Source organism: Malus sylvestris, chromosome 7 (assembly GCF_916048215.2).
Source record: "Malus sylvestris chromosome 7, drMalSylv7.2, whole genome shotgun sequence".
Lineage (NCBI taxonomy): Eukaryota > Viridiplantae > Streptophyta > Magnoliopsida > Rosales > Rosaceae > Malus > Malus sylvestris.
In genome coordinates, this window is record NC_062266.1 from 34,865,616 (window position 1) to 34,880,375 (window position 14,760).

General features: G+C 37.9%; 1 protein-coding gene and 1 pseudogene across 5 annotated transcripts; both read right to left on the bottom strand.

Annotated features, from left to right (window-relative positions):
- Window positions 1-659: 659 nt before the first annotated feature.
- On the bottom strand, window positions 660-2,266 carry LOC126630019 (peroxidase 5-like; annotated as a pseudogene).
- A 956-nt stretch (window positions 2,267-3,222) lies between these two features.
- LOC126630012 (uncharacterized) lies at window positions 3,223-8,339 on the bottom strand. 5 transcript variants are annotated; one of them, XM_050300192.1, is made up of 7 exons: window positions 8,186-8,333; window positions 7,897-7,945; window positions 6,954-7,655; window positions 5,254-6,833; window positions 5,009-5,125; window positions 4,719-4,893; window positions 3,223-4,632 (listed from the first exon to the last, which is right to left on the bottom strand). In XM_050300192.1, the coding sequence occupies exons 3-7, from the start codon at window positions 7,645-7,647 to the stop codon at window positions 3,485-3,487; spliced, it is 3,714 nt and encodes a 1,237-aa protein (XP_050156149.1). In that variant the 5' UTR covers window positions 7,648-7,655; window positions 7,897-7,945; window positions 8,186-8,333; the 3' UTR covers window positions 3,223-3,484. The 5 variants fall into 5 exon arrangements, with proteins under 5 accessions (XP_050156149.1, XP_050156147.1, XP_050156148.1 ...); XM_050300190.1 differs by having other exon boundaries at window positions 6,954-7,662; XM_050300191.1 differs by lacking the exon at window positions 7,897-7,945 and having other exon boundaries at window positions 6,954-7,662; window positions 8,186-8,339.
- Between the last annotated feature and the right edge of the window lie 6,421 nt (window positions 8,340-14,760).

Here is a 14,760-nt window from a genome sequence, read left to right on the forward strand (position 1 = left end):
CATGAGTTATTGAGGCTTCTATTTCATCCTTTAATTCTGCCACATTAGAGTTGTCTCCTCCATCAATTCGGAACTAATTTTACGAAAATTCTAGAGCACATCAATGAATCTTAACCGCGGAATGTGTGCTAGAAAATTCAAGGTAATTAACTGATGAATATGAGCAACTTAAAATGCAATTTATACTTTGCTTTAATTTGTAGGGGCTTTCGCACCAAAATAGTCTCTAAGATTGGCATAACTCTCTCCTTTGGTCCCTAACAATAAAAACCGAAAGCAGTGGTCCTTGAGTTAGTCCGTAAATCCTTTTTGTCATTAAATGAAAATTCTGTCAATGTCCTCTTTAAACGGAGGGTTGGTTTGACAAAAATACCTTAAAATGATTGTCACATGGTCGTTCACGTTATAATTTAACGAGGATATTATTAACAGATTTTTCACAAAAATATCAAAATGATTTATAGTGGACAAATGGATTTTCTTTATCAGAAACCAAAGTAAAGAGTTATACCGATCTCAAACACCCTTAATTTGGATAAAAAGCCCATTGTAGGCTGACATAACAACATGGTGTTTGTTATTTTATCAAACTATAAGCTGCACAATTAATGAACAAGATAACTGATGCAATTGAAGAACAAGATTACTGAAGCAGGCTGAGGCATCCTCTCCAGGCTCTAGCTGTTAATTGCCCTGCAATTTGCTCGAATCTCACCGGCATTGCCCATTAAGACTTCGAGCTGTCCCATCTTCACCATTGCAGCAGAAAATTTTTTCTTCCAAAGGAGAGGAATCCTTGCATTATGTTTCACTTGGTTTGCGGTTGCTGGGTTTGTGAGGAGAGTTTGGTCTGATGTGAACAAGCCTCGGTTTTTAAGGATGCCAGCGTAGTAACTTGCATCCGTGACGATAGGGCTGGCTGGGTCCATCGGAACCACCAAGTTTGCATTTGTGTTGCCTTGCGGGCACTGCTGCTTCAACTGAGCAGCGTATGCCGGATCTAAACTCGGGTCCTGATTTGTTGTTGCGTTAAAATTGTACAATCTGTTGCTGAAAGAAGTGCAATGAGAGCGGCCAATGGTGTGCGCTCCTGCAGAAACAAATTGTCTGATATATAAGCAGCTTTATTTGTTGCTTAATGGTATAATTTTCACAAGAAAAAAATATTCAACGTACCAGAGAGAGTAACCATTTCTTCTTGTGTGAAACCCTTGTTTGCGAAAAGTTGAGTGAGGTTGTCGACATTGAATGTCGGGAAAGGTAGTTTCCGGGTATGTCCGAAGCTTTGGAACTTCTGCTGTCTCTTCTTCCGGCAGGAACGTCATAGCCAAGCCCTCTAGTCTGCATGGAAAATCATGGATATATATTTCAAAACAAATTGATAAGAAGGAGTCGCATAGATAAGGAAAATCACATGTACACGTGGTTTAGGCCAGTTGGCAAAGCAGTATGCCCGCCCCCTTGGAACCAAGATCTCCCTTCTTGTTGATTACCGTAGTTTAGAATGCGATATTGTCGCAATTTCAGTAGTACATTGCTTAATTACTAGTAGATAGTGTGTTGGGATTCTACCAATGGGTCACTTCCGAGTTCAAAACTCCCTCCCTCCCTTTAAACATTGTAATAGTTTCGAATTCTCTCATTTTCCTTAATAATAGTAAATTTTGAAAGGAAAAAAAAAAAAAACACAGATCTTACAAGAACTATGCTGTCCCTTGCTGCAAAAGCAACTATATCAGCGCAGGATATAACACCTCGGCATGCAGCTTCAAGTCTGGCCTTTGCTTTGTCAATGACTTCGAACCCTCGAAGACTCGGGTTGTTTGCCGGCGAGTCCTTTTCTGCCGTATTCGAGGAAGTAGAATCGATGAGTACTGATGCATCACAACCCTAAAAGGAGCAACATTCAAAGATTAAAATTTTAACATTATTTCTACCGTGTGGGTCAAGTTACAACAAGCACGTTAAATCTTACCCTGACAAAACAGTCATGAAAGTGCATTCTCACAAGACCGGCCGTGACGCCTGGATCCCGAAAGAACGCTTTTTGAACCTCGTCCTTAACGATTGTCTCTGCTAAGGTGCACGAAGTTGTATAAAACCCTACTTGGAGCTGCGAATGAACACTCTGAAAAAACAAGACCACAACTAAAAGTTTGAAAACACGACTTAGATTTAGCGGAGTACTCATTTTCATTACTGGTGAATTACCCCGCTTAACTTAGGATCATCGAATAACGATCTGTATTTATAGCCAGAAATGCGCGATTTGATTATTGAAAACCCAGGAAATTAAGCAGGCTGCTGCCCCCCCCCCCCTCCCCCAGCGAAGTCGTCAAAGATTTAAAATATTTGATGAGCAAGTAGAAAGAGGACAAGCATATGACAAAGCTTCTGCTGTTATAGCATCACACTAAATGCCACCAGAAAGATTTAGGTTTTAACTGGGATTGCATAATTTCTGCAAAAAAAAAAAAAAATTAAAATGAAAAAAATGCTGACTAAATAAGCAATGAAAATGCCAAATGGAATGAGTCGAAATGCAGGTTTGTATTTTTAAGACTTTCCGCGTGCGAAGAGAATTATTTAGATTTCCAGTTGTGGTCAAATAGTTGTGTAAATGGAGAAGAAAATGTTAATTAAGACCAGGATCCAAGGTGGATACTCTTTCAAAATTTGAGACATTGTAGTAGACTCGGTAGTCGATCGGGTTGGCCGTGAGTAGGACAATTTGCCTATCCATACACCGAAATTTAGATTGGATAGACATTGGATAGGATAGAGATTCACTACGGAACTCAATGACTAGGCAATCTGAATCACTCAAATTGAATCTAATGGTCTTTATTAACTCATTCAGCTGATCCACCTCACACAAACTAAGTGTTCTAATTTCTTGGTTGTATCACGAATCCCAATCATATCTGTTTGTTCTCATCCTGAGATTTTTTTAGAATTTTTGTATTAATTGATTTGGAATGAAATTTGGCAGAAAGAAAAATATATAAATTTGCAATTATAATTTATAAGTATGATTAATTTTTGGAAGCTTTCTATTTTATGACTTTTCTGGCTCCGCTGCTATATGCTATCATACAAGTTGAGGGAATTCTTTTTTAAGTGCCCCTTCGCTTGTATAACGACATATTGTTTCTGGCACACGGAATGAGATGTAAAATTAATATTTCAATTTTCTTTATGAAATGCAAGCATGCACACATCTTCCCACACAATATAAACAGACTAGAAGACTCGATCGTAATTACATAATTCTAGAACACACTCGTTCCGAACAATTCAAATTAAGTTGAAGAACTTTGTACAAAAATATTATATCCAGAGTCATTTACCTCTATTTTCAACCCTATTTTTTATTATTATTATTATTTTTTTTTTTTAAGTTTTTAATTTGGACACACGCAAAGAAGCATGAGGAATCATCCACCATCCAGGAAGGGATGTTTTCTTTCCAGCATCAGGTTCATCAGTTCTGCCCCCAAATCTCCTCCTTCAAGACATGTTCCCAATCCGAGGAAGAGCTATCGTGCCAACCCGTCGGAAGCAGATTCCCAGGACTGTTGATCTTCCGATAATCTGCCGGTGGACCATCCACGAACAGATCGAACTCCTCAGCATCAACCATATTACCTTCACTACTGTCAGATTCATGACTCTGAAAAATAGGTTGCTCTTTCAGTTCTGAACTTCCACCCTCTGATCTCTTGCTTATAAACGGCCAGGGGTTTCTCTTACCAGCATATCCAAGACCATCAGTTTCCGGCGGTTGCTGCTCTTCTGAATGCATGTAAGAGTTGTCAATCTGGGATTTAAGGATCTGAAGCCTCGACGTAACAGAAGCCTCACAGTTGTTTGACTGGCCGGATGTGCTAGAACGAGGAGAATCCTGGATTTTGAACTCGGGCAGTAAGCTATCACTCGTGTTAGGCGCAACTGCAGATATCTTGGGTTTTGGAAGAAGTTGCCCTTCAGTATGCAAGTCAGCATAGTTTTCAATCCGGGATTTGAGGATATTAAGTCTGGACAGAACAGAAGCCTCGCAAGCGTCTGATTGGCTGGTGTTGATTGAAATGGAAGAATCCTGGAAACTGAACTCAGGTGCCGAGACATCACTTGGGTTGGGTGCAATTATGTCAGTCTTGGGTTGAAGGCACACATTGAAGCTGGATGATTCCTCCATAGTGGAACAACTAATGAATTTTGATTTCTCAACCCGGTCTCTTATGATACGAAATCTGGCCATAACAGAAGCTTCGTCGTAATCATCTGTCATCCCAACTGCACCTGATGTAGGAGAATCCTGAATGGAAATACCATGTGATGATGAGCTACCATTTACTTCAGGTGGAATATTATCAAACTTGTTATGTTCAGAAACCTTGGAGCTGGATTCACCCCCATTAGCAGCGCCAATCGAATTCGTGTTCTCAACAAGGTCCCTTAAGATACGAAATCTGGCCAATACCTCATCTTCCTGGCTTAATACGGGCAAATCCTGGAGATTTGAAGTTGGAAATTCCTGAGCATCAGACGTCAATGGGTTGACTGAGTTTGAATCAGGGGAAACCTCAGACACTGATTGCTGCATCATATCTGCATTATATATAAAGTTGTCTGAAACACAATCATAAAATAAAGATAAGGTCAAAGTTTATGGTTTATAGGTTATAAAACTACAGCAGTAACGTAAGAGTATTAACCTTTGGATTTCTCTGCCTCACAGTTATCCATTTCTATCTTTACACGATTAAAACGATCTTTATAATTAATGGAACATAATACAGCTTCAGCCTCGAGCCATAGATTCTTGTACAAGAGGGCTTGAGGGTCTGTTTCCTCAGCATGAAAATTTTCACTAAGAATCTTCTTTATAGCCTACAAAACCGAGGTCCATGGCAAAATAAATAACTCACTTTTTGTACTTACTCATCCCCCAACGGGAAGAAATAAAGCTTGACATTTTACATTATGATGCTAGGGATAGGGGTACCTGAGTCATTTTATCTTCTTTTGCCATGTTTTTGTCACTTTTCCCAAAAACAGAACCAGTAACTTCATCCTGAATGTTAGAGGCGGATGCCAACGGGCCCCTGTCTGCACTCACAACCTGAAGAAATTATTCAGCCAAGCAAAACATTATTATAGAGTATGAGGTAGTAACTGCATGGGGAAGCGCCCGCTATTCATTTTAAAAATTAAGTCCGAAATAACATTCCAAAAACTTAAGCAGCCTACCTTATTATGCTCTGTGAACTCTCCATTACACTGAGCAGTGTTTTGCTGGGACAATGGCATTTCCTGTGTCGGCGACAATTTCTCACCGTTCTTTGATATGCAGATATGCAGGTTATTGATCACAGCTTTTATGGCCTCAATATCATTTTTCTTCAATTGAACCAAGCCATATGAACAATTACTAAGCAGCAATTCTGACAAGCTATTCATTGTATCAACCAGCATCTGTGCATCCACTTTCGGCATAGAATATTCCTCGTCAGATTTGGAAAGCTTAGTAGGTGCATCCTCTGCAGATGAACACAATATATTTTCTACAGCATGCGAAGGCACATGCGATGAACCATATTCCATAGTGTCAATGACGTTCAGTTTAACATCTACACCACAAGTCAATGTTGTTTTCTTTATTTCCGTTGCTAATCCAACTTCTCCACCATGACCTTGTTCCATGGTGTGAGAATGGCCAAAGAGACCAAAGGAATTGTCCCCATTCCCTGATTTATGGAGGACATCCCTGTAACTTTGAGGTCCTCTATCATGGCTTGTTTCCGAGTCATAAGTGGTCTTCATGGCATCATCTAATTTATGTTCTCCAAAAGCTGAGTTTTTAACTGAAGATCTCTTCAAAGGAAGGGTCAGACCATTTTCCAGCCACCCAATATCATGGTATTCAACTGTGTTCTTGATAGGCTTTTTGGAGGAAACATTTTCCGCAGCATTTAGTGGAAACATCAGTGGCATTGGAAAATTCAAACCATTGCAGTCCTCTAGTTTCTTTATCTGTTCTGGAACTCCTTCAGAGGATTCAAATGAAGAAAAACGACCACCAGGAACTCCTTTCCAGCAAGGCGAGTCCACAGCTGGATTATTAGGATCTACATTGTCAGATGACATCGGAAAAGAATTGACGGTTTCATTTGTATTAAGTGCCACATTAAAACCACCAGGACTAACATGAGGATTTTCAAGTCCAGATTTCGCTTTAAACACATAATCCCAGGGATTCTTGTTGAGACTTCTATTATTTGACAGCTCTTCATTTCTTTCTGTGAAGAAGTTATCATTTATTCCAGGACTGTCAAGTTGGCTTGAACTGAAACGACTGTTGCCTTCAGAAACTTGTGGCAGACAAGACTCTTGTACACTAGAGGGATAATAATGACCACGATCTGTCTCAGCTGCATCACTTCTGAAATTCAACCTTTTGAACAGACCTATCTCTGGTTCTGAAGATTTAGTGCCAGTAACTGGTATTCTAGTGGCAAAGGCTGAAGAAGACTTTGAAGCGGATGAAATATCATCCATACTAGCATCATTCTGTCGTTGCTCAGAGAACACACTGTACGGTGTTTTACAGTTTGTGGTGTTCATGACAAACTGTGAGGATGATGCCTTAGGATGGGCTTCTGGAACTGCTGAAAATGACCCCGTGACAGATTCTGAAAAGTCAGCAGGGATGAATTTGGAATTTTTCGCCACAAAGGATTTATCACCTGAGTGCTCTGCACTTACAGATCCACCAAGCTTTTCCCAACCCAGAATATTGATGCTATGTGATGCTTCTTCACAAAAGGGGTCTGCACATTACACAGATAGTTAGGGGAAAATAGAGTAGGGTTGCATAACTAAGAGAGTGAAAAAAAGAAAAGTAGTTGCACTGGAAAAATTCCATAGGCACATAACTTGTGGAGACATACCTTGTTTCATGTAATTCTTGTACAGTGATGAGCTGGAAACATCAGTCTTCTTTGAGCAGAAATTTCCACTAAAGTCTCCCTGTTTACCCTGCTCCCACTCCCACAAGCTACCCCACTGAGGAGTATATTTTCGATCAGAAGGGTTTTGACCGTAATCCTTGTGAGAGGTGCTATCCAAGGGAGCGAAATGAGTAGTTGACAGCCAATCATAACTAGGTTGATTAGGAACCACCGTGGGGGGAACACTCGGAATTGTTGAGGATAGATAAGAGGGATAATAAGGTTTTGCCTCAACGAAACTAGTTGCAGCAGGATCGAAGGATTGATCATACTTAAACGCACTGGATGAAGCAGTGGTAATAGTGTTCAAAGGAGGCAAGTTTGTATTGGATGGTTCAACAGTCTGCAGGCCTGCATATCCATACGCATTTGATGAAGGAATTGAATTGAAATCTGGGGATGGATTGGCAAAGAAATTAGACCCCGTAGTGGTCGGGTGAGACGGAATCCAACTGTGCAAAGAAGAATTCATGGGGGCAACATAAGGTGTCTCGATCACATCAAGTGGGCTAGACATGGGTTTCGGCACAAACCGATCGACAGTAAAAGGTGGAGCTAAAGCCGATAAGCTTGAAGACGGTGATGAAGAATATGGATAAAATCCTCCATTCCCATAAGGCACAAATCCCGCCATTCTTAGACCTTGGTTCTAACACACAAATTAAGTAAATTGATCAAGACCCACTAAAATTTACATCATCTAAAAGCCATTTGAAATAACAATCAGAGCTAAAATTTCCAAAAACATGAACATTCACGACAAAAATCATAACTTTATGAAGAACCCATGTATCAAACAGCATAAAGATAATCAATTAACAATTAAATTATTATCATCTTTGAGAATCGTGCAAAAAATGAAAGAATTGGTGATGCTGCTTACAATATATTACGACGATCAGAGCATCCCTTTTCAGCAATCGCCCAATTAACTGGGTAAAACAAGGAGGAAATAAAAGCACAAAAGCTGTAAAATTTATAAACAAGTAGCATTCCCTGGAAGATAGAGATATATATATATATATATAGTCGTCTTGCTTAACTATATCCTACAGCTACAGCAATAAGAAAACCCAGATTACAGAATATGGCAAAAACAGCAAAATCAAAAACCAATCTGGAAATAATTCAAGCAATCAGAGATTTCGCATTAATCGGAGAGAAATTTATACCAGAGGAGTGACGACTGACGAGTGGGGGAGGGGGGAGAGAGAGAGAGAGAGAGAGAGAGGCAGAGACTGGTGGCAGAGTGTCCTCCGGGTCTTCACCGTCTAAGAGAAACCAGGAAAGAGAATTTCGGGTAAAAGTCACTCTCATTGGTTTTGGCCTTCGATTTTCGCGTATCTACAAAGAAGCCCCTCTCATTTCGCATAAATGATTTACCTCCACCTACTTTTTGACAGTTCATTTTTCTTCCCCCTTGAACTTGTTTTTCATCTTAGTGTATTTTCTATCACCTCCTTAAAGTAGGGTGAATTGGTGATGCTAAACATGTTACCGTTATATTAGTTTGGTTTAATTAATCAAATATACTAATATCAAAATTTAAGCTATTCTAACGACAATAATGAGGAGTGAGCATGAACAAAAATATTTCAATCCATAATTTTTCTCAAGTCTGACTTAAGATTCAACATTAATCATTCGCATTTGACGTCTTAAGTTCGATTCTTTTACTCTCACTATTGTTGTATAAACAAAGTACAATGTTCAACTTTTATATTTGCAAATTGTGAGTAAGAAAAGGAAGAATATGGACTTGTATGTATGAATCTAGGTCCTAAAATTGAAGTCTTTAATGAAGATCGTAATATTGTTTGTCGACAAATCAATTTGTATTATATTATAACACATGTAATTTTCTTTTATTTTTTTATACACTTTCAATTTATGATTTATTTATATTATAACACGTGAATTAGTTACATCCTATAACAATTTTCATTATTACAAATATTAATGCATGAGACCCTAGTTTAAACGCTTGTAAATAAGGGAAAAGCGTGACCGCGCGGTTGATCAAAATACTCTTTCAAAAACATGACTCTTTGTATTTGAGTTTTGCACCAATTTTATACTTATTCAGTCTTATCCAGTCTTATCCAGTTTGATACCAGAGTTGTCATAATCTGACAGGAGAGTCGTAGAGTAATTTATGATCACGAGCTTCATCGCAAAACTGGAGAAGGTTTGGTCCATTCCATACTTATGAGAGCAAAGGAGTTGTAATGGACCAAATTAAAGAGGGTCTGAGAGTGAATTGATGGGTGGGACAACTCTCCAAGAAACTGCAGTGCATCTTGTTCAACAGGTTCCATGACAAGTTTCTATCATTTGCAACTAACTGTCGAGTGAGACAAAATTAAAAGATTACTCAAACTAAATAGCTACTAAACCAAATTTGAACATGTTACAAAATTTAATTTGTCTTCTAAAAATTTAAACTCTCTTTATAATTATTTAATTAACTACTTTTTTAGTAAAGCCGTTGGAAATTATTCATAGATTAAATGGGGGTTTTTTAACTTTAATCCTTCAAGAAGATTGAAATTTAAAATAAACATGATGTTAGATTACATATTAATTATAATCCCTTGATGTGTACTTAATTCAAAATAATTAATGTGCATTTTATTTAATGTCTCACATTAAATATTTAAATTTATTAATATACAAAGTTTTTTTTTTTTTACACCAAAAAAGAGTTTTTTAATTTATTAATTTTATTTAACATTTTTTAAACTTGAAAGATTCAATTAATGTACCGAAATATATGTACTAAAATATATTATATTGAACTAATATATTTAAATATTAGTACCGAAATTTATGTACCAAAATATATTATAGTAAATTAATGTACCTAAATGTGTGTATAGTGTTAGTACCACACATATTGGGCATCATACTTTGATACATTGGGCCTTATTACCCAGCCCATATGATTATGTAAAAGGAGGAGCCCATTATTCTATAAAATGAGACTCATCCCCCTCACAAATCGGACTCTGGGAACCCAACAGAGGGCAACCCTCACAAACACAACAACACTCTCTTTCTTTGAGGGACTCCCCCTCACCCTTGTAATCCATACATATAGTAAGAGAAATACAATCAGTGTGGACGTAGCCCAAATATTAAGGTGAACCACGATGCATCTTGTGTTATTTACTTTCTTGCAGATTCACGGTCGGATTTACGTTGTTCCAAGACCCTTCTAGTTTTGTGCATCAACATTTGGCGCCGTCTGTGGAAATCGACACGAAAAGTTATGTCAGTTCTCTTTTATTCTTTAACCTCCGCCGTGAATATGCACAACCCAGAAATCATTGGCTGCGCTTACTAGTCTAAACCAATGACACCCTTCAACTGTCTCACCAAAATCGCCGCCATCCCAAGATTTGCAGTACAAAATCTATCCTTCCGCATATCAATCGCCAACACAATCTCCGCCGATCACAATGCTCTCATCGTCACAATCTCCACCGATCACGTTGCATAAGAATTGATGCATTAATTCACACAATCTGAGTTAGTAAAATGACCTCCAAGAACAACGTCCCTCATGCTGTTTGCATTCCTTTTCCAGTTCAAAGCCACCGAGTCAACTCACTCCCCGACATCGAACTGACATCGACGAGCTAGAGCGTGAGCCTGACCTCGGTACTCACCTCCGAGAACAACAGAAGCGTGACGAGCTCCGGCGAGGTCTCGCGGACGACGAACTAGCCGCTCTAGCGAGATTCCAGCACTACTGGTTCCAAGTTTGGTAAAGAGATTGAGGCCAATGATCCAGCGAGTTTCATGTCTCGCACGTGCAATCACGCGGGCAGCTGTAAGGCGCCTGGTTCCAGATCCTCCACCGAGATCTCACCCGTTCATTTCTTCGGCGTCTAAGACAGCCATGGACGACTTTCCTCCGTACCATTTCAAATGTCCCATTTCTATGGAGCTCATGAAAGATCACGTCACCATCTCCACTGGTGTAACCTACGAGTGTAACAACATTGAGAAATGGTTCTTCTCCTACAAGAAAAAAACTTGTCATGCCGCAATGTAAAGCATTGAAAATTTCGACATGATTCCAAACCACACCCACGAAGAAGATAAGTGGTTATCAAAAACTTTATATTTCTTTGTGTTATTTCTTAATTATTCTATAAATGGTGCCAACTTTACTTTTATTTTGTCTGCTTCAATTATTCTATAAATGATGCCCACTCTATCTAAAAAGGTAAATTTTATTATTTTAACACAATAAAAAAAAGGAACATTACAAAAGTCAGTAAATTTCACGTGACATCTGCTAGAACCGAGTGAGAGAGAGAATGGATTTATAGTTGGCTTGCACAAGTTGTATTAGGGGACCCCTACCAGTAGCAGCCTTTCATAACTAAGGTGTTGCTTGCAAAGCTGCCTACCACATGATTAACAATTTAATACGTTCTTTTGTTTATTAATTGTGATAATTAATCAGACGAGTGGATCCAAGATCCTCCTTGTTACTTTGAATGGTTTCATTATTCTGAGATATACGAAGATATGTATTGTTTATTTAATATCTTATTATTTTATTTATGTCATGATGATTAATTATATAAAAATAATTTTATGTCATGATAACTTATGATTAAATAATATAATTATTATTTCTGATATCACATGATTACTACCACGTTATTGATTTATACAACATGTGATTTATCAAACAACTGAATAAATCATTTATTCATGATTACACACACACACACACACACACACACACACACACACACATTTAGGCAATACCTAATATATTGTTGATTTATGCAACATGTCATTTATCACACAACAGAATAAACCATTTATTCACATAAGGCACACCATACAATATTTTTGCCTTGACAAACTTTGTCAATTTGATTTATTCATTATACGGTCATACTTATACTATCATTTATTGTCAGGAGTTATTGAGTAACTAGATCCATTGATCAACATTGTTGCTGATTAAATAAGTCTACCAACTTATAGACTGATGAGCCACGTGCTCATGGTAATCTCTTGCCTGACCAGACACCCACTTGCTCGGGCATTTGCTTATTGGGACACCTATGTGCCCGGACCCAACTCGATGACCCTACGTATGGCCCCGACTCAAAGACCTGACTTACGGACCCAATCCGCGGATCCGACACATAGACCCAATATGCGAACTCGACAAGCGGACTCGAGTCATGTCGAGAATCAACTCATACTGAGTGCATGTCGACATAAAGTAGATACTTGCAATGAGGAATACCACGAGCCGAGCCGTCTCACAACGAGCATAGCCTCCAGCCGAGCAAACGCCTCGCCGTGAGCATAACCTCTAGCCGAGCAGTCTCGCAACGAGCATCGCCTCTAGCCGAGCAGTCTCGTAACGTGTGATACCTCTAGCCGAGTATTGCTTTATGTTGAGCAGTGCCTTGGGTTGAGTACTAGTTCAAGACATCTAGCCACTTCGGCCCGTACATGGATTGGATCTAAAGTCTCCAACCAAAAGACTCTTTTGACTAAAGACTTGGGGGACTACTGTTGGTACCACACATATTGGCCCTCAGAATTTTATACATTGAGCCTTATTACCCAGCCCATATGATGATGTAAAAGGAGAACCCTCATATTCTATAAAAGGGGACTCCTCCCCTATCACAAATCGGACTCTGGGAACCCAACAGAGGGCAATACCCTCACAAACACAACAACACTCTCTTTCTCTAGGGGACTCCCCCTCACCCTTGTAATCCATACATATAGTCAGAGAAATACAATCAGCGTGGACGTAGCCCAAACATTGGAGTGAACCACGATACATCTTGTGTTATTTACTTTCTTGCAGATTCACGGTCGGATTTACGTTGTTCCAAGACTCCTCCGGTTTTGTGCATCAACATACCAAAATGTATGCACCGAAATGTTAGTATTGAAATGTATTATATTAAATTAATGTACCTAAATGTTTGTATCGAAATGTGTGTACCTAAATCTATGCACCGAAATGTATTATAATGAATTTAATATACCTAAATGAAGAAGACAAAGTAAATCGAAATATATTGTATAACAAAAATTAGTTTATCTAAATGTTTACAACAAAATATATTACGATAAATGAAATGAAAATTAAAATTATAATGAAATAAAATTAATACATTAAAAATTAGGAAAAAAAGAGAAATAATTAAAAATCAAAATATAATTAATAAATGAGGTTATTAATGTATCAATAGACTAAAATTAGATTTTGATCTTACTCATGATTTTAATCTAAAAGTCATTTTGCCAAGATTAAAATAAAGTTTTCTAGATTAAATGTCCACACCGACAGCTTCCTCTATTATTTTTTTTTAAGGAAAATTTGAAATAAGTCTAATTTTATAGGCCTACTTTTGAAATAGGTCCAATTTTTAGTGACTTTTGATTTTTGAAATATGTCCAATTTTTAGTTACTTTGGACCCATATCAAAATACCTCTATTTTTCAGGACTCAGACTTGAAAATGTTAGATTGACCAAGCAAGCAGCAATAAAATTCGTCACTTTTGTTCCATCCCATCATTCTGGTTTTATTTATTTATTTTCTTTATATTATAGGGTTATATGTCATTTAAGATATTGAAGCAACTATACCTAATAATTGCTAAAGAATAATTTGATCAAATTGTTTTATTGCATTAGTTTATTTGTTTACCAATTTTATTATAATTGAACCAATATTTGTCTCAAAGCATTTTTCAGGTTTTTTAAATTTACTGATAACGGGCTATACTCCATTGACTCAGCTTGAGGCTTGATCTGCAATCAATAGAATACTAATAACCCCTTTTCTTAAATTAGGTAATTAGTTAAACAATATTTTTGAAGTTTCGCGAAACCGCAGCATTATTTTGTACTAAAAAAATGAAAAAGAGACTAATTAATTAACAAAAACCTGCTGCCTGCAGTATAAATTTGTATAATATATGATCCAAGCTTACATATGCATGTATGACTAATAATGAGATAAATTAAACCAATAAAGATTACTGCAGAAAACAAAGATTTCATATACACCGTTTTCATGGAAGTATACTGCAGCATCAAGAAATGAATACAGAGATAAAGTAAGTAACCAAATAAAAAATATCAATGAAAGACTTGCAAATTAAGCAACCAATTAGAGAAAGAAAGCCGCCCAATCCATCTCATGAGTCTTGAGTGTGTATCCATCAGTGACGTACACTAGCTTAAAAATATAGATAGAAGGAAGAAGCAGCGTCGTGAGTGGAGGCCGGCCGCGAAGCTAGACGAAGATTATTCACGAAACCATGAAAACTGGCACTGCGCTGCCTTGCCGGTACGAGCTGCTCCGTCATCCTCGCAAGCGCTGCCGCGTATAACCCTAGCAGCTCTGCAACAATGCCTACCCTTATCATCCCTTCTTTTATAATTAATTTTCTCACCCCACACAAATTGTAGAGCCTCCGTTTAAGAGAGCGAGAGCGCGACTCTGAGAGAGAGAGAGAGAGAGAGAGAGAGAGAGAGGTTGATTGGTAGGTAGCTATGTAAGAAATTACGGTCTTCAATTCTCTGTTTCAAAGTCGTGGATTGTTGGTGACTTATATATACCTTTTAGTTGTTGTAACGGGCGGACTTTATATGGCCAGATTTGATTTTAAAGATAATGGATATCAGGGTGACGGCAAAAAATGCAATAAATCCATACAGATTACATTCTATTTCTGGTT